General features: G+C 41.1%; 1 protein-coding gene across 6 annotated transcripts in view; it reads right to left on the bottom strand.

Moving 5' to 3' along the window:
* Positions 1 to 1,602: 1,602 nt before the first annotated feature.
* apba1a (amyloid beta (A4) precursor protein-binding, family A, member 1a) overlaps positions 1,603 to 20,711 on the bottom strand; it is a 39,025-nt gene continuing 19,916 nt past the window's right edge. For 5 of the 6 annotated variants that reach the window (XM_057355211.1, XM_057355235.1, XM_057355245.1 and 2 more), the window contains 12 exons: positions 11,998 to 13,666; positions 7,933 to 8,043; positions 6,760 to 6,799; positions 6,502 to 6,647; positions 4,658 to 4,690; positions 3,839 to 3,925; positions 3,571 to 3,756; positions 2,632 to 2,811; positions 2,275 to 2,487; positions 2,064 to 2,183; positions 1,833 to 1,973; positions 1,603 to 1,717 (listed from right to left, as the gene is read on the bottom strand). In XM_057355211.1, coding sequence (XP_057211194.1) covers positions 1,646 to 1,717; positions 1,833 to 1,973; positions 2,064 to 2,183; positions 2,275 to 2,487; positions 2,632 to 2,811; positions 3,571 to 3,756; positions 3,839 to 3,925; positions 4,658 to 4,690; positions 6,502 to 6,647; positions 6,760 to 6,799; positions 7,933 to 8,043; positions 11,998 to 13,587 — 2,919 coding nt within the window. In that variant the 5' untranslated portion in view covers positions 13,588 to 13,666 and the 3' untranslated portion in view covers positions 1,603 to 1,645. The remainder of the gene's footprint in view (positions 1,718 to 1,832; positions 1,974 to 2,063; positions 2,184 to 2,274; positions 2,488 to 2,631; positions 2,812 to 3,570; positions 3,757 to 3,838; positions 3,926 to 4,657; positions 4,691 to 6,501; positions 6,648 to 6,759; positions 6,800 to 7,932; positions 8,044 to 11,997; positions 13,667 to 20,711) is intronic. The other variant, XM_057355253.1, reaches the window with a different exon arrangement.

Below are 20,711 nucleotides of genomic sequence, written 5' to 3'. Positions count from 1 at the left end.
ATGGTAAGATTCGTAGTATTGTGTATTAGTATGTGAATTACACAAAATCACCCACGATGAACATCCAAATGCAGCATACAGATGGGTGAATACGGTTTTAAGACACATTCTGTAACGAGTGAAAAAGTAGCACACATGAATTAAACATAGATGATAAAAAAGACAGTAATGACTTGACTTCATAACATCCGGTGAGGTAAATTGAATTCATAAAACTCCAACACAAGATATCAACACAAGACCTCTATTATATCCCCAACAAAAGTTTCACATTTTTTTTCAAGTATGAATCGTTAAAAAAATTTGAATGCTAACAACGTGAGAATATTTAATTTGCAATATCATTTTGCAGATGAAATATTAAGTCAAAAAGGGGAAAGTTTTCAGTGCATAAAAACGAAGAATGCAGCCATTTACAACAAATAATATATTGCACATCAACGTCAATTAAAAGATAAAAACAGGAAAAGAAAAAACACAAATATGATGCTTAATTGTTATGATGTTTTCTCCTCATTAACTGAGTATTTGCGTTATATAAGTTTAGGCCCATAATTCAATTATTCTGTGATCTACAAATTTCCTAAATGTAATTTTAGTTCACCCCATTAAGTCTGAAAAATCCTAAATCCTTTCACAATATGGCATCAACATTCTGTAAGGCATTATCTCTATTTAAATGTGCTCTAATACATACAGTACCTACAACACACTTCTAGATATACTATTTTGATATTGTAATTGTAATTGTGTGTATTTGCATGACATTTGCACCTTTGACGAACCGCAAAACTGTTTTGGTCCATTTCTATACACCAGTACTTCTGAATTTTATGCATAAACATCAAGCCATGTTTTATAGTCAGACTCTTCTGCCACTCATCGGTTGCTTTTGCACTTGGAGGATGCTGGAGATTTCTCAGTATTTCAACTATAAGCAGGTTGAAAATGTTTTGAAATGTGCCTGAATGTTTTTTTGTCGAAAAAGGAGTTTCAGACTGACAACGTGTCATCCAATCTCATACCAAGAAATCTCTGCCCTCCCACAAGTGAGGATAGCATTTGGATGGTTGACAAACTGTGTCTACCAACTAAAAAACATGTCCAGATGCTCCAGGAAAAACTCGTCTACAAGACATTCCACGATGCCCCTACCATTCCACCATATTCCTAACTGAGTTGAATCTAAACGCTACCCAGCTCAAATAAATAACAGCGTACAGTACAAGTACAGTAAGGCAAACTCCTTTTTCATTTTACCGTCACATTTTTGTCAACCACGAAGCGTTGTGTTGTAAATATAATGTGAGTACAAATTTGGTTTTAATAGTTGAATAGTAATAAAGATCCCCATGCAATGGGTCTCTACATTTTTCATGCCCCCTTCTCGCCATTCGCTCCTGTCCTTTACTTTCACAACCAAGCTGAGCGCACACAGAAGGAGGTATGACACGGCACAGCATACTCACTCACAGAAACAGAAAAAGATGAGATGACGGGAGCAGTGAGGAGAGACCGAAAGCGTCACGGAGAGCCGCGTTTAGCTGGATTCAATCACACAGTCACCAGTCCACAGGGCTCAGAGTTTCACATCAACATTAAGGTTATATCTGGTGACAACAGGGCAGGAGACTTGAGAAAGCGTTTAGATGTAAACTGGTTGCTCCTGGGCTGTTAACAAGCGGTACATGGCAGCCGGCATAGTCTTCATGTGAATCTGTTTGGAGTGAGACGAAATTCAGCGATCAGCTCACGTTTATCCAATGCGACTTTAAGGCACATGCAGTTTTATTACTATCCAAACTAACTATGACTGTGTCAGCAAGACTTACCTCACCGACCGCATTTGACAGAATGTGTACAATCTTCTCATGAGGCGTGGCCACAACACTCTGACTATTGATTTCAATGATCCGGTGTCCGACACGCACCCCACCGCGCTCCGCTATACCTCCTCTCATGAGACTACAGATCTGGAGAGCACCAAATACATTCACATTCTGTAGATCACAGTTTCACAACATGTTCTCAAACATTTCAAGTTGTCTCCTTAAAATACCCACAATGCCGTTCTGCACACTAAAGCCCAGCTGATATCTCAGGTCTGGTCTTCTGATGAGAACGGTGGTCACGGGGGGACATCGGACAATGTTCAACTTTATTCTAGATTGGTTCTTCAATCCCTGAGAGAAAAGAACAACATCTTGGATATAAAATGCGTGTATTTGCTATTACAAATAAACGTCGGCTCTTCGTTACACGATACACTTGTACCTTGATAATGCTCTGACAGGTGGAGAGGGGTAATCCCACCAGGCTGGTGCCGTTGATAGACATAATCTGATCCCCGATGTTCAGCCTTCCGGACTTCTCCGAGGGACCGCCGTGCATCATGTTTGCTATGATAACAGTGGGCAAGATGGAGCCCCAGCCCGACTCCACGATCACCAGCCCGAGAATCTCTCCCTTCTGCTTCTCTATGTAAACCTGAGAGCAGACAAACACCACGGTTACATCTGTTCAAACACTACTGTTAGAAAACGAAGGCGGAAGAAGGTATATGACGTCACATGAATGGCAAAATCGTCACTTTTGTCTCTTGGGTCTTCAAAGCGTGGATTGTCTACTTACATCTTTGCAGTTTTCAGACTTTGAGAAGTGAATGAGGTCATCATTGTACATGTCCTGTGTGTTGAGTAGGTCGCTGTACTCCTTCTGGCTCAGATCTTCTGGATTGATGCCGTTGGCACGCAGGAACTCTTGGTATGCCACACTGAAGGCCTGGCCGATGGATTGTGCTATGAGCTGAGCCTGACGAACACAAAAAATTGGAAAAGGTTTTTGCAGACATATTGCAACTAGTACACAATGAAGCAGGGTGTCTAAACTCATTATAATGTGTAAAATATCTTCTTTTGTGTTCTGCAGAAGAAAGAAAGTCATACAGGTTTGAAATGACAAGAGGGCTAATAAATGATAATAGAATTGTTATTTTAGGTGAACCATCCCTTTAATTAAGGGATGTATTTATGTATTGTGCTTATATCAGTATTTTACCTCAACTTCTAATGCATTTATTATTGTTTAGCTCATCTGATTTGATACAATTTAAAGAATGATGCAATAAATTAAAATGAGGTTACCAAAACAGCTAGCAAACCAGGTAAGGTCAAAAAGCATGTCATGGATCTGGCTATTTCCTGCTGAGATGAGACTTGTATGAATGCCATGCTCTCTCAACATTTGATAAGGTCACCCCTGACTGAGTTAGGATGAAAACTTCAATTCAATTCAATTCAATTTTATTTATATAGCGCTTTTCACAATGTGCATTGTTCCAAAGCAGCTTTACAGGAGCAAATAAGAAAAACACAGAAAGGTAAAACACAGCACAGTGCATGGTGTTTATAGACCAAGCAAGATCATTATAATAAATAATATCTAATAAATAAATGAATAAATAAATGCAGTCTCCCGGTGAGCAAGCCAACACTGCACTGCTCTGCTGTGGCGAGGAACCCAAACTCCAATGATGAATAATGGAGAAAAAAAACCCAGCCGAAAACTCACATCTTCAGACTCAAACACGTGGCAGATCATCTTGTATTGGCGCTTCTCATCCTGGGCTGGATCAGAGGCCTCCATGTTCTCCTGTGAGTCAGAACGGGCCATTCTCCTCCTCGCCATCAGCACCACGATGTTCCCGATGTCGGCGATGTACGAGATGGTCCTTAAAGCGTGGTCCATCATGGTCTCCTGTCGATCAGGAGGGGGAGACGAAATGGTGAGACAACTCATGAAAGAACCATGAAATGCTTCGGATGTGTTGGTGGGGCACCTGTGAGTCTGCATTGAGAACTTTGATCCTTTGCGTGGAGATGAAGAGATCCACTTCGGTCATGGGTTGAGCTTCTCCTTCAGGAGCCTGAAGACACAAAGATCCACCAAATGTCAGATGCTGAGACAGAAAGAGCTATAAAGAGAGAGCTAGGCCCAGAGATACCATGAAGGAGCATGACACTCTTTTCAGTTTGCTTTAAGATGAAACTCAAAGATACTTGTCACCATCAAGATCAAATGTTAAAGACGGAAACAACTTTTCCGTTTTATATGATCTCCTTCATTGAGAACTCTGTTTTGTTCTGTGTGTATTTTTCAAATCCAGCTTGCACGTGGTTAGTTGGTTAGTTTTGTTCTTCATTTTAAAAAGACTTAGCGAGCGAGAGAGACAGAGAAAGAAGAACAGAGATGACTTTCAGACACCACCAAGCGATGTATTAAAAGTGTCAAACATGCCGTGCCAGAGACACACCTTTAAAGACAACCACAAACACGGAACCTCACAACCAAAAAGATAAAGAATAAGAAAGAAACGCTTGCATTTTCTGTATCCAGCAAATAACACTTTCCCGTAATGACCTCAATCCTAAATTCCCCCGTCTATGCGTACGGTTTGGTGATAAAACTGAGGTAATGTTCGGTGTGGAATGAGCGATGACTAACAGACTGTGCAGACAAACACAGGCACGTGACCAGTTGCTGGATTCAGAAAAATGGCAAGGACCGACAAGAATTATGAAAACACCAAGTGCTGAAACCAAGCAAAACTAGACGAAGAACAAAAAAAAAACACCAAACCCATGAGCGGTTACTGCACCTTCTTCCTGTTTTTGGCTAATTTCTGGGCCGTCTGCTCAGCATGGAACAAACAGAGACAGGAACATTGTTAGATAAAGCAAAGCTCAGCACGCCGGACACGAATCACATTCTTGATCCACAGTGGATCTTTCACGAGACCTCTTGAGATCTCTTTTGGCTCAAGAAGCTGCACGTATGTGATTTTTATCCACGAGGGAATGACTTCATATGACATCAAGCCAAAAAGCTGAGGACACCACCCTGCTACAATATGTCGACCTGATACATGGGAAGCTGTTTTTTATTGTAATTTGCACTGTTGTCCACCAGGTGGCATGTTTGTTCTTTTATTATAATATATTGAATATATGTGTGTTATATTACTGTTTAGCGTTGATAAATTGTCAACTATAAAAATGAGAAAGTGGCTCTGCTGAACATTAGATTAAGATTTGCCATCACACTGTGAAAATGGATCAAACTGGCCATCAAAAGAAGACCTACGTCTGCTGAAGCAGGGTGGACTGACTCAGATGTGGATTTTGGTCTTTATGCTTGTTTGAAGGTGATGCTCCATTAACAAATCCCAAAGTGTGCCAGTGGATTTAAGTCTATAACGTTATATGTTTAATAATGTATATATGTTTAATAAGGTATATATAGAGAACCACACCTAAAATTCAAAGGCAGAATTTACCTACTGTATATGCAAAGTGACATCTGAAGATCAAGTGTGTATACATAATAAAAATAGATTTGATTTATTTGGCCCACATTGAACTTTCATAAATATATGAAATCTTATACAAGATTCAAGAGAGCAGTGTTAGGTGTAACTAGTTACTAAGTAATTAGTTACTGTATACTGTTATAGTAGTGCTTTTTGTCCTTTACTGAGGACACTAATGGACTTTTTAAGCTATACGGTTGAAATACATTTGTAACATTGTACATTTGTTTGAGCGAATCTAGTTTCAAGAACTTGACCTGCTTGAACTGCTCCCACCAACATGTTGTATTATTTTAAATGCAGGTTGCCAGGTATTTACCAAAAATGAAAATTCTTTCACCATTTACTTTCTTATTTGTGTTTCTTCTGCAGAACACAAAAAAGATATTCTGAATAATGTTGGTAACCAAACAACATTGGCCGCCATTGACTTCCATTGTATGGATACATTTCTCAAAATATCTTTTTTTGTGTTCCATAGAAGAAAAACAGTCAAACAGATTTTGAACAACATGAGGGTGAATAAATGATGACAATTTTTTTTATTTTTGGGTGAACTATTTCTTTAACAAGCAACCAGAACAACATGTGAATCTACTGTATTGGTAGTGCGTAGGTTTCTGTTTCCTGTCATACGATATTCTGTTATTAAAAATGCCATTTAAGGTGTTTAGACAAAATATTTAGACAAAATGTGTTCAGTGATGACACAGCGAATTGCAGAAGGACACTAAATGGACAGGTATTGGGTTCACTGCATTTTTTAAAGGTGCAGGTAAAAAATGCTGAGTAATGCATCTGACATGGAGAATGGCTGACTTATGCTCCAGGTGGATGAACAGGAGGCAGTAAATGCTTCTATTCCTTTACAAACAGGAACAGGATAGCTTCCTACTGTACCTAAGTGTTTTATTATTGCATTCTTAAGCATCCGTCTTTATCTGTTCACCTCGGCCAACATTTGAATATAAATACCAAAAAAACACTTTCTGTTTGAAAAACGCACCTTCGCCTCGTATCCGAGGAATGAAACACTTGTGCAGTAAACATCATTTATGCATATTCTGAAGGAAATGCCGTAGTAGGTTAACAGATTTAAAGAAGCCGGGCTTTACGGAATAGTTTCACCTCACCTTAATGCGACTCACAGCCTCCTGGGCCTGCATCATGCGCACGTTTTTAGAGGGCGTCTTGTCTGAGAGCAGCTGGGTGGATCCCAAGTAGTTAGCAGCGAAAATAATACCATCTATGAGATCCTCTGGATCACAAGGTCCTGGTACTGAGAGATGAGAGAGGAACATCCTACATCATTTTAAAACAAATTTAGGATTGAGTGACAATTACAATGAACTAAATTGTGCAAAACCGAATAAGCTCAGTGACAATCTCACCTTCCACATATGTTGGAAATGAAGCGAGACTTTTCCTTGACTGCACATACAAGAAAAAAATCAAGCAGTTACTATAAAAAAACATAAAATGGCAATATTCCAGCAACTGGGGTGCCAGAAAAACATAATATAACATTTATGTTTGTCATGTTATTTTACACCCCACATGTAAATTTGCAGTCTATTTATATAAATCTGATATGTTCAAAAAATACATGAAAATTCTGTCAAATAAAACTTTAAAATTTTAATAATATTATAGTGTTTTTACAGTGTAGGTTTGGCATATGCATGTCACTTATATTATCTTATATAAAAATATATATTATTCTTACATATTACATATTAAACTGTGTATATTTTCTATGCTTCTTCACTGCCCTTTAACTGAGAAATTAGTCAGTAAAGGCTGTTAATTTATTGATTAATTTTTGCTTTTAGGATTTTCGTATTTAATCATTTTTATTGTACATTTCATATTCCAACACCCAATATTTTTTTAAATCAAAACCTTAATATCAAAATGTTTAAAAAATAGCATTACTATTTTTTATTTATCATGCGTCAATTAAAGTTAAAATTACCATACAAATACAGTATATAATGTATTTAAAGCCCAGAACAAACTTTAAAAGAAAAGAACACTTTAAGTAATAAATGAAGAGTTTGCTTCCAAAATGAGATAACTGTTTTTTATTAAGTTATCAAGTTTTTATTGTGTTTTATTGTGTTAGTTAGCTGTATTTTTTGAGTTATTATGGCTTTAAGTTTAATCAAAACAAAGCAACTGCAGTTTGATTGATATTAATTGGAAAGCACAATAAAAAACCGAATTATTTTAGTTATATCATTTTGGAGCCAAACACTTAAATTTTTTGTTATAGCATGTGTCCAATTGATTTTTTCCTCTCTTCAAAAGCATAACTCCAGCCATATGGCTAAATCCATGTTAAACAAAGATTACGGCAAAGGAGAAATACACCGTTTTAAATTTTAATCTGTTCCAATTTATCTACTCTAACGGTATGCTAGATAATTTATAACAGCTTTTAAATCACACTGAGCACACACTGAGCCTGAAGTCTAATTCTAAGCATAGTATTCCCAACACTAATAAAGAACCATCCAATTTTAGCCGATCGCATTTCAAAGGCTTTATTGACAGCCCCCTACCTCTTTACTGACTGGAGACGGAGACTCAAAGCTGTCACTCCCCTCATGTGAAGGCAGGTGACGACTGGAGGACTCCGCCCCCTGCGGGGAGGTGGAGCCAGAGCCTGGAGACTAGAGAAAAGAGGACATTAATATTTCATGCTTCACGGTCTTTTGTGAATACCTGAGAAATATAAGCAATTACTGTACGTATATGAATGTTTGCAATATATTCTGTGACATTGAGAGATGTATCATAATCATAACATGAACAAATGAAAGAACAACATTTGAAGTTTGAAAGCAAAGCAATATGGGTGAAACAAAAGAGAGTGATAAAATGAAAAGATACTGTGCATGCATTTTATACTTCATGAAAGTACTAAATATTGTCAGAGGGATTTAAATGACTGTTGTTGGCAGTGGGTTACGATAACACGTCAAAAAAAGCCAAGAAATCTCCACAGAGAAGAACAAAAAAAGATTCTTTAGCACAACAGATTTGCTCATTTCAGCGTAGATGCATAACTGGCTCTAAAGTAAGACTCGTGTCTCAGAAGAGGCCACGTCTGAATCATAGAACAAGTGACTCATACCCTTAAAATCTAGGAGGAAGCAGGACAGAATTATATTAAAAGATATTGCTCTTGATTGTCATAACATATAAAGTAAACCATATAACACGATGCCATACTAAAAAAAACAAAAAAACATTTCACTTCATACATACAAATACAGATTTTTGTTATTCTACAAATTCTTTAAACACAAAATGATCAAATATCTAAACCCTTAACTCAACTCCTCACCTCATCACCATGGCGATGATCTACCTGATACATCCAAAAATTTTCCATATCAATGCACGCTTCCAAAAGATCAGATAAAAAAGGCAAACAGAACAGCAGATGTTGTACTCTGGACACACAGACGAGTCACTTCTTCTCTTGTCAAATGCAGAAACGGTCACAAATGGCCCTAGACAACAAGATAGGACACAGCTCTGGTTACATCCCTACCTGGGAAAACTGTTCCTGGAACAGCTGCCCTCAAACGTCACAGTGACCTGGTCCAAGATCAAACAGCTACACAACATCACATAGCACCAACATTTGTGCTAGCACTAATAAACTTAGAGTGACTATTAGTTATTCCTACATTTTTCACTTTTTGTCCTCGACACACCAAACACACTGAACGTAAACAAATGTAACACTTATTGTAAATAAGTAGTGCGAAGTGCCTTAAGCATTAATGCAGGCCAGTTTCTTCTTCTCTGGTGTTATATGAACCTTACTGAATTATTTACAGGCCGTTTCTTTCTGTGTCTCCCGACTGCACTAAATAAATCATATTGTGGAGGGGAAAAATAACAAGCTTCCAACAAATCGTCAAATTCTGAGAACAACAGCGAATGACAGCCGGCATCACAACGCTGATCCAAGTTAAGCAGATCTTTAATGGGAATTGCGGTACGTCGAGAAGTCTAAAGAGGCTTCTGGAGATGAACAATTGTATAAAACTCCATGTTGAAATCTATCTCTAGCACCTACTGAGAACGGAAAAATACGGTCATCGAAAGAAAAGTTTTAAGGGGATAAAGTTTCAAAAAATGAAAATTCATCATTTATTCACCTCATGTCAAAGCAAACCTCTGTAGAACACAAAAGAAGATATTTTGAAGAACGTTGGTAACCAAACAACATTGAACCCCATTGACATCCATTGTATGAACACAAAACCACTAACACATTTCTCAAAATATCTTCTTCCACAAAAGAAAGAGTCATGTACAGGGTTTAAATGACATGAGTGTAAATGACAGAATTTTCGTTTTTGGGTGAGGGTAAAAAAAAGCATCTTTAAGTATTATTAAAAAAAGTGTGTTGTACAGGTAACTTGTTTGTGTGTTCCTTGTATAAAAAGCTACAGTCTAACTAAATGTATAAAAAAGTCAAGCAAAAGAAAATCCAGTTCTAACCTGGTTTAACTAATCTGGGATATAAGCATAAAAGCATGAATCTGCACAATCATTTACACACGCAGCTGTAATTGTGGCACGCGGTGGCTTGTGTCTCATTTAAAAGCCATTGGGTGTTTTCAATTCAAGTGCAATTGTTTCTCTTTTTCTCTAAATGGCACAAAGAAGTTTCCTCTCGTCGGTGAGGGAAAAGCCCCAGTTCCCAAAGAACAGCCTGTGAATGAAGCCCTGTGCTCACGAATGCTTCACAGACAAACAATGGTGATTAATTAACGCCACTGAAATAGGCGACGGAGGAGTCTGGTTTTTAATGCGCACCGTGGAAAAAGTTGCTGTTTGTTCAGCGAGACAGAGCGTGTGTGTTTTTGTAATTTGTCGGTACAACGTGACTGATTCAGCCGTGATTGATCGACTACAATTATGCAGCACGGAATCTATTAATTATGCAAATGAACAAAAGAAAAGCTATCAAAGATCTCAACCACACAGTGTGAGACGATAGCATTAAGTCAATACCAACCGTGGGCGGACTTGAATGACATCTACTCATTATTTCAATAAAAGGGTTATACTTATCTAGGCTAAGGGAGGGACAAAAGAGGATATCTAAAAAATGTAAGAAGTGTGAAATAAGTAGAAAACGTAGTCTTTATTTTACTCATGAGGTGCTCATCTACTTCTCCTCAGACCGGGTGTGTTGGGGTTGAGGAAAGCTCAATTTGCACGCTCATGCAGCTTTCACGGAATACAGATGAGGCCTTCGGGCCGCACATAAGGAGAGCTGTTCTATGAGTGCGAGCCGTTTTCATTTCCCGCTGACATGCAATTTGTCGGTCGCAGTGACAGGCGCCACTCATGAGAGAGAGGCTGGCGTGTGCCGTCGTCCTCTCCAGAAAAGAACAGTGATAGAGGGGTTAAGTCACGAGCGGGGGAATGATGCGATTGGCCATGTGAGGAAAACAACAAAGCAATTGTGCGTCCTTTCCCTCAGAGATTTTTGTTAGTAATCTGTTGCACCTGCTACACAGATTGAACAATGCACTGTGTTACAGCGTAAATATAAAAAGATATAACATAAATTCAAGCTTTTGTAATTGAACGAAATTTTTAATTGTTGAATCATTATTTCACGAGTTCACCTGAGCAGATAATGAAGATAGCAGGGGTAGTAAAAAGTATGCGTGTTTGGCGTGCTGTCCGGGGAGCGGGTTCCGAGCTTGGAAACGGCCGAACCGGAGTCCTGCTATCAACAAGAGCTCAAGTGGAGGGGCCGGGGAGGTGGTGGGATGTGTAATCCTTTAGAGATGGCTTCAGGTAAGAATCTTTGTCTACTTATGTGCTGGTTCGCTTGAGCTGATAGGGTAGAGTCTATGATTGCTGATTGCGAACCAGCCGGTCTTAATTATATGCTCTGGCTTCTCCCGAACTTTGTTAATCGTTAGTCAACCATTAACATCATTAGTGGCCAACTTTTTTCAATAGGCAAAAACAAAATTACAAAACAAGTCAACTTTTATGCCGTACAGTATAAACAACATCAAGCTGGAATCTTTTTGGGGTTAAAAATAAACAAATAAGTAAAAAGTAAATAAAAATACAAATACAAAAAATAAACAAAGTAAAGAAAAAATAAGTCTGCCTGCAAAATACACCACCAGCCAAAAGTTTAAAATAACGTTATTGATTAAACCGTTTTAAAGGTAGTGTTCTAGAGTAACACAAGAACAGAAATGTAATGATTGGGGTGACAACTGAATTTTTTGGCTTTCAAACCCTTGTTACAATTTGTTTAATTTGTGATGGCTAAAGAAACAAATAATGTAAAACATCAACCAAGCAATAAAGGGCGAGAGCGGCCACTTCTGTCAACTAGATAAGTGGCCACAAGCATTAGCAGATGTTAACAATCTCAAAATGACAAATATTGATAGTGACAGTAGGTCAATTTGTGGTTAACATTTTTTTTTGTGCTTGTAATTAAATTTTAACCATATAATGGTTTCGTGAACAAAAATAATTAAAAAGAGCAACAAAACAGTGGACATGGTAAAAAAAACATAAACTGAAGCAAATGTGACATTCTACGCATAACGGCTCATACTCACATCGCCTCCTAGAGACGGCTGCACGTCAGATTCTGCTGTGGGACTCAGGTCTTGTCTCATTACCCAGATGGGTTCTTTGGGCTCGTCGGGTGTGTAGGGCGAGCGAACCGTCCTTGTCTTCACCTCCTCTATTGCCTCTTTGATGTCTTTAATAGCTAGTGAGATCGCGTCTCTCTTGTCACGACTGCTCTTTACCGGACCCGACTCCTCTGAGGGGCTTTTGAGGGGCTGCTCCCTGCCCTCTCCTTCACCCTCTTGCTCTGGGGGTTTGATCTCCTCCATTTGACCGTGGGACTGGTGCTCAGACTCGGGCCAGTCTTCTTCCTCCTCCCCGTCTTTGTCTAGACCCATGGCAACACGCTCCAGGCTTTGCGAGCTAAGACTCTCCTTCACCTCCGCCACGATCTGGTCAATGTCCTCGTCCTGCTCGCAGCTATCCACACGGGGGTAGGGGGCGAACTCTGCTTCCTTCTCCGGGCTGTCCGACTCCCCATCGGATCGCTCGTCGTAGTGGTGGAGCCTGGAACCGACAGCCTCCTGCTGCTGGTACAAGTCACGCTCGAAGAGTCTAAATTCCGCTTTTCGTTGCTGAGGCGTCTGACCCTCAGCTTTGGACACGGGGGCGTCTGATATCTCTTCATAAACGTGCTCCTGGACTGAGTATTCAGCATAAGGTTCAGAGTAGGGCTCGTCTTCTGTTGCTCCACCCTCGCAGGGCTCTCCTGCTCCGGCAGGGTTATGGTACACGGGTTGAGTGTAAACATAATTGGAGCAGTTGGGATTTAGCGTCTCTGCATCGCGACTGTGTGGTCTCTCTGCATTGGGCAGGGGCTCTCGAGGTAGAGGCGGAGGCTGAGGTGGGTACTGGGGCTGGGGGTAAGCTGGACCACCATGCTGTTGCTCCGATTCGGCACTTTCTGTGTACTCCTCCGCTTCAGGGCGAAGCGGGATGCCGTACGTGCTTTCGTCCTCTGGCTCGGCATCCATGGCCATGACCGCATCTCCTTCTGCTCGGTCGGTGTGGTTGTGGAAGCCACTCTCAGTACTTGCAGATCGGGCCAGCACGCTGCCTCCTTCCCCGTCGTCCTCTTCGGCATCCTCCGGCTCTTGGGCCGACGGCAAAGGCTGCGTAGGGGAGCTGAGACTCTGTTGCCTGTGCTGTTCGGCTCTTTCCGCATCTCTCTGCTGCCTCTCCCGCTGCCTCTGTCTCTGCTGCTGCGCCCGTAGCCGGGCCTCGTTGTCCCCCTGTCTGCGGTAACGCGTCACTGCGGGTCTCGGTATGGGCTGCTGCTCTGCACTGCCTTCTTCAGTCTGCCTCCTCGCAGCACGTGTGCGGTTCGTTCCTCCGTTAGATCCCTCATACCTACGGTAGCGTTGAGCCCCCTGCTGTTGGGACTGGTAGTGGTTATTCTCTGTACCGTGATTGCTGTGGTGGTTACGGGTTCGACCGGATCGGGAGCTGCCATCTCCATTGTCATGGCGTCTACGGTGGGATGAGGGAGGCTGCTGGCCCTCAGGGCCCCTGCGCTCCAGATCGGCCTCAGCCACCTCTCTCAATTCCTGGCCATGTGGCGCCTCCTGGTGGCTCATGGTTGGGACTGGGGAGGGTCTACACGCAGAGCATTCCTTCACCCAGATTGGGCTCCACTTTTTTCAGCTCAAGCAAAACCTGCAGTAAATATAAACAAAAACAGAGATTAGCTATAAAACAGCAACAAATGTTGGACTAAACAGAGGTTTGTTACAAAGCCAGTTGCATTTCCATTGCGTAGTATTTACATCGTATATTGTATCAAGTATCTGTCTTTAGTGAGAGCTCATGACACCTCACCATACACAATCTAGAAATGGGAAAGAGGTCTAAAAACTCTTAAACATCCTATTTTAGAATTGTCTGTTGTGCGCAATGCTTGTACGTACTGTCATCCACATTGCATGGGTGTCTATTATTTGTGAGGATTTATAATTTTGCACAATAAAAGCGATTGATGTTTTGATGTTTTTCAGCATCTTATATCTAATTATTTAGAGCTTCCTCAAGATTGTGACTAGTTGACTATAAACGTTGTCAAAAGTGATGTTCAAAAAATGCATTTCTGTACAGTATTTGCTTTTAATGACCTCTATTTTCGATTAAACCATCATAATATGTGATGTATGGTATAAAATGGAGAAAACGCAAAAAAAAGGCATTTTTTGACAAAAAATAATGTGGCAAAAAAGCTAATTATAGAGTATCACGGAATATGGGCTTAATATACAAATAAATAAACAAAACACATAACAAAAAGCAAACATTGAGGTTTAATAATTTATTCTAATTATTATTTGTTGTTGTTTCTCTTGTCTCTGACTACAGTAGTCATTCACATGTATTGTGTGTATGTTTTGCCAAGCCTCTTTATATTCTCTCAAACCTTCAGTCTACACTCAATTCTGCAACATATAACATTTTCATGATATTTTAAATAATGCATTTAAATAAAAGGCAAAGATATACATTTTTAGACATTAATCACTTTTGGGCACTTGTGTTTTCATTCAGACAATCCACTTACTAGTTGATTGTAAAAGTACATAGTTTTGTGCATCCCAACTGATGGCTAGTTAAATAATTGACGGCCCAAATGTCATTAATAAATACCAAAGTTTTGACATTTCTGGAGCATCTCCGCTTGTGATGGTTGACATTTTGCGGCAGACGCTTAAAAAAAGCGCCGATCTTATTTTAATCAGCACAAAGAACTGAGCCTGACAGCTCGTCCGGATGAACAACAGTGTGTCTGAGCCTCACATCTCAACCCGAACAGAAGAGCAGAGAGGCGATGGAAGCACACAACAGTGCACAGCACACTAACAACATCCACGGCAAACCTGATATCTATTTCCATGCATGACGATATGTGGCATGTTGGTAGAGATATCATGTCAGAAAGAAGTCACACAGTTTTTGTTCTCGTAAGGTGGGATCAAAAGCGACAGTGTGCATATAGACGCATCAGAAGGCAGCAGTAATTGGTCTAGACGTAACAAAGTGGTGGAACGCCAGAGGGTGTTAAAATGACAGTCTGCCCACCCCCACCCAGAGGACGTTTTATTGCTCATTATAGTCTCAGTTGCGTTTCCTTTACTGTAAGTATCAACCCAGTCTCAGATGCTTCTCCTAAATTACTTCGTAGAAATACAAATAAACTAAATGAGACAATAGTTCAAATACATTAAGAGTTTGGAATGAATTATATAGGTAAAATAATCTGGATAATCTTGATTTGATGAGAAATGTTTGAGTTCATACTGAGACCTTCAATAATATTGATATTTGATTGCAGAATTGACAAATCTGAGCTCAGTTTGTGACATTGTTGAGATGTCTTCTGAAACTTCTGAAACCCTAAATTTGTGAGATTTCTGGCTCTTATTCTCATGAGAAATATCTGGGACGCAAAAGACAAGTTTCCATTTGTACTTCAATTAAAAACACTGATATAGAAGAGAAATAATTCAGATATTTAAGAGACCTCATCTGTAATTTTTCTTTCGCACAGACACCACAGAGCATCAAAAAGTGAATGTTTTTTTAATCACGTTCACATCTATGAAGTAAATTGATGTCTATTGGCTATTGAAAAATTACCCAATTTCCCTTTCAGAGTTCCTGGAAAATCCCCTTTCTCAGCCTGATAAAAACGTTAAAAATCTGCAAAAAATATCTACTCTGAAAAACGTCCAACACCTCCCATCTGTAAGCAACTGACTCACCTGGGCTCCTTCCTGGAGACATCCCAAGGAGATGAAAGAGAGTATTATTGGCATTGGTGAGTCAGTCGAATCAATCAACAGAGTGACAGACCTAACAATGTGATCTCAGGGGGGCGACTGTTTACCATTATTGATTCTGCACGCACATCATCTCAGAGTCACAGGGTAACTCCTCCCTCCAGCAAAAACACATCTCTTTTAGAGTATGCCAGCATTTTAAGAAAATATTAAACAAATTAACAACCCACACGTAGCAAGAAAATACAGCTTCCAGAGGAAGAACATACGCACTTTTAAGGAAAAACGTACTATCAACGTATTTTCAACACAGAACAAACCTACTGCACTGTAGAGGGCTAAAGTGTGCTGTGCCAACACCTGCAGATACTATGCAAATGAGTTTTCTAAAATAGCTCCATGAAAAGGTAATATCAGCTGTACGTGAATCGTGGGCTCAAATCAGCAGGCCGTGATACCTCACATGAGCTGCAAAGAGACAAGGAGAAACAGAACTGGCCTGATAAAGATGATGAAGGTCACAGATGAAGGAGGAAAAGCTGGGACACGTTACAAAAAGGGTGCAAATAAGGAGGAACACTGTGTCATTTTCCATCTGTCTGGTTCGTTCTTGCACACATCGAGGTTCTCACACGTCGAGTCTTCAGCTTGTGGGGAGCAGGTTTAATCAGAGGCTGTTCGCAGAAACCAGAAACCAGTAGAGGTCTCACTCGTTGGCCTACCCACAAGCCAGCATGTTGTCTACTGCATGTGTGGAGATCTGGGACAATGCAAACATTGTATTCTTAATTACTGTCATTGTTTTGTTCCAATTTCTGTTTGTCTGCCCTGTCTGTGGATGTGCAAGTTTGTCTTGTAATGCATAAATTCAAAAGTTCTGAACAAAAAATCAGCCATTTAAACAAGAGTTGTTTGAATATATGCAACAACAGAGAATACTTAAAAATGATGAAAAATTAACCGAATTATGTAATATTGTTTAGAGGGATAGTTCGTCATTAAAGTTCTGTCAACATTTGTTTTCTCTGATGTCATTCAAAACCTGCATATGACCCTTTTCTTCTGTGAAACACAATAGAAGATATTTTGAGAAATGTCTCAGTGGTTATGTAATGGAAGTCAATGCGGGCAAATGTTGTTCGGTTACCAACATTCTACAAAATATATTTTGTGTTCTGCAGAAGAAAGAATGTCATACAGGTTTGAATGACAAGAGGGTGAATAAAATGATACATTTTTGAGTGAACAATCCATTACACCAATCCATCAACACACAGTAATATACAATACCAATGGTTCCCTTTCTGTCGGTCTCTCGACGTTATGTCGAGCCGACAGATGGGGTTCGTCCTTGAGAACCAATCGCTTCCAACTACTTAGAAAAGGCCAATGAAATTGGCGAATGAAATTTGCATGCCGGACTCCACCCCCAGATATCCGGGTATAAAAGGGAGACGGCGTGTCTCATTCATTCACCTTTTGTTCTTCGGAGCCTTCGCTCATGAATTGCAGACCTTCGCTACTACTTAGCAACACAGACTGCCGGTTCTACGACGTGGTGCAGCGGACTGTCCCTCCTGCGCCGACTTCCCCTGGGCGTCTCGGTGGTTCCAGAAGTGTTCGAATTTTTCTCTAAAAGAGCAAATTTCTCCAGCGTGGCATGTCCTGCTGTTCTCGTGGGTGCAACACACTCATCGAGGAGGGGGACGGACACGAGGTCTGCTTCCAGTATGCTGGGGCAGCCCTTGTGGATACGTCCTGCCCGCACTGCGGGTGGTTGACGATTCAGACGTTGCGTCATGGGTGGCTGTGTTCCCACGAGACTCAGCCACCACCTCGTCTGCTTCCCGTTCCGTGACAGCAGTGGCTACGGCCCTGCCGTCCGCTACGGCGAGCAGCGAGGGTGATATGAGGATTACTGTGAGCGCTAATCCGTCAGCCACCGGTTCCAGTTCCATCACCCTTTCTTCCCTCGATGGTGGGGCAGCTAGAGGATACATCGATGTCCCCCAGGGGCTCGACCTAGACTCCCGTCCAAAGCTAGTGTAGGCATGTAGGTTTTTCGGCATCTTAGGTGTCGGGAGCTTACTCTGCTGCGGGCCAAGCTGTCCCCTCTCTCCACGCTATGGCCATCAGGCCAAGGCGTTGAGAGAGCTCCACGAGGGTAAGACCGACCCAGCGCTTATGCAGGAACTCCGCGCTGTCACCGACCTCACTCTACGGGTGACCAAGGTGCTGGGTCGGGCGATGTCCACACTTGTGGTCCAGGAGAGACACCTCTGGCTGAACCTTGCACAGATGAGTAATGTTGAGAAAGTCCGCTTTCTCGACGCACCCATCTCGCAAGGGGGGGGGGGGGCTGTTTGGTGATACTGTCGAGCCGCAGTTCTCGACAGTAAAGTGCGGGACCCAATGTCGAGGATAATCATCAGCCTAAGCACTCTCAATAGATGGTGCCTTGTGCTACATCATCGCCAGGCAGGTAAAACAGCAGAGCCGATCTCCTCTCCGGGGGCCCCCCCACGGCGAAGGATCCGTACTGCCAGCCATCGAACCACCCCCCGGGAGTTCGATGAAGCAGAACGTACCCCTAGCCTCCCTGTCTCGGTCCCTGGGAGCCTGACAAGAGCTTCCCAAACCGTCACGGTGACTACGGGATACGGTCCGTCTCGGCTACACGGTCCAACTCCCCAGACGCCCGCCCAAGTTTTGGGGCATCCTCTTAACCTCAGTCAGAGGCAAGGATGCTTCCGTGCTTCGGACCAAGGTCGCCACCCCTCTGGAGAGGAAGCGATCGTGCTCGTCCCTCTAGCCGAGATGTTCAACGGGTTTTACAGCCCGTACTTCATCGTCCCAAAAAAGGGGTTTGCTAGATCTGCGTACCCTGAACAGGCACCTACTCAAGCTGCCGTTCAGGATGCTCACGCAGAAGCGCATCCTGGTATCTATCAGATGTCAAGATTGGTTCATGGCAATTGACCTGAAGGACGCTTACTTACATGTCTCAATTCTCCCTCGTCATCGCCCGTTCCTACGGTTCGCTTTCGAGGGTCTGGCATATTAGTACAGAGTCCTCCCTTTCGGTCTGTCCCTGTCCCCACGAGTCTTCACAAAGATCATGGAAGCCGCCCTCACTCCCCTCAGAGAGAGAGTTGTGTGCGGGTACTAAACTATCTCGACGACTGGCTCATTTGACACACTCGCGAGATCTGTTATGTACACACAGGGACCACAGGTCAACCGGGAAAAGAGCAAGCTCTCCCCTGTGCAGAGCATCCTCTTTCTTGGTATGGAACTCCACTCTGTCTCCATTACAGCGCGACTGACTACAGAACGTGCTCAGTCAGTGTTGAACTGCCTGGAATATTTCAAGCAGTCAGCAGTCCCCCTGAAACAAATTCAGAGGCTCCTGGGCACATGGCATCCACATGGTAGTCATTCCATTACAAATATTGTGAACCAACACTAATTATTCATTTAGCTTTGTTTGCTTTGCCACAACAAATGTATCTTAACACATTATCTCAATGGCCAAAGAAAACCTAACTTATAAGTGAAATGTAACGGTCAAGAGCCCAACTAAAGCAAACACTGATCACAATAATGGTGGATTAATACGTTTCAACATTAATTGCAGGTGCAAAAGTGATATTGATTCAATGCAATTATAGAGATCACCGGAACATCAAAATCAGAAGTCCAGAAGACGTCATAAAAAGACGTTGTAAAAACTTTCATTCTGGCTCCTCAGGGGACGTCTCTTCTACGTCACCAATGATGTAGAAAAGACGTCATTTGGACATGCCTTTGTTTAGTGGGAACAGTTCACCCAAAAATGAACATTTTGTAAATGACTTTGTTCTGATGAACACTGAGAAAGACACCATTGACTACCATAGAAGGAAAGATGCTTTATAGATTTCTTTGTTCTGTTGAACATCAAAGAAGATATTTTGAAGAATGTAGGAAAGCACTTTTGACTACCATTGTGATTTTTCCTAATATGGTAGTTAATGGTGGCCAAGAACTGTTTGGTTAAAAGCATTTTCCAAATATCTGTTAATATAATAATTAATGGACTAGGCAAATGAAATGTGAAGATGAACAAAACGTGTCCGTTACAGCATTACGTTCACGTTTGATCACGGTGCATCAAAGATTTTATCCGTCTTCACAGCGCTGACCATCACAACCAATCATACACATCGCATGAACGTGATGACCAATCAGAAGTTTAGATTAGTCACCGGCGTAGTAGATGAGTTTTGTTGCGGCTCGCTCGCAAAGAGCAGATACGATCAGTCAGACCCATTTACGTTATTATAACGTGAGTTTGATGCAGTCCGTTTCATCCTTTATAACGCGAGATTATAACTGAAGTTAATAACTGTTTTTTGCTCGCTTTCTGTTAATTCCCAGATTAAATAAAGGTTTCTTTGAAACATATGACATGATCACATGCTCCTCTGACTCAAAGACATCATCATCAGTCTTAAAGATGAAAATTCTGTCTCAGCATTACTCACCCTCAGATTGTTCCAAACCTGTATAAATGTCTTTGTTTTGCTAAACACAAAGGAATGTATTTGGAAGATTGTCAGTAACCAAACAGATCTCATCCCCCATTTACTACCATAGGGAAGGTATTTGTAATCAATGGGGATGAGATCTGTTTGTCTTTATCATTTATGTTTAATGTATAACTTGCACTTTCAATTATGATTAAATACATTCATCTTACATTATGTAATATTGGTGTAAATATGGCACATTTGACCAGCATTAAACAGTATGCTGCTGCAGTTGAAAGATGGCTTTTGTTGATAACATTTTACTGTCTACAGTTTGTCATTATTCTTATTGGTTGAAATAACTGATTAAATTTAAGTATTTGAATACAATGCATATAAAAGACAAGCTTCTAAGCCAAAGCTATC

The sequence above is a fragment of the Triplophysa rosa genome, linkage group LG2 (genome assembly GCF_024868665.1).
Source record: "Triplophysa rosa linkage group LG2, Trosa_1v2, whole genome shotgun sequence".
In the NCBI taxonomy this organism is placed as follows: Eukaryota; Metazoa; Chordata; class Actinopteri; order Cypriniformes; family Nemacheilidae; genus Triplophysa; species Triplophysa rosa.
This window is presented reverse-complemented; position numbering and strand designations above follow the sequence as displayed.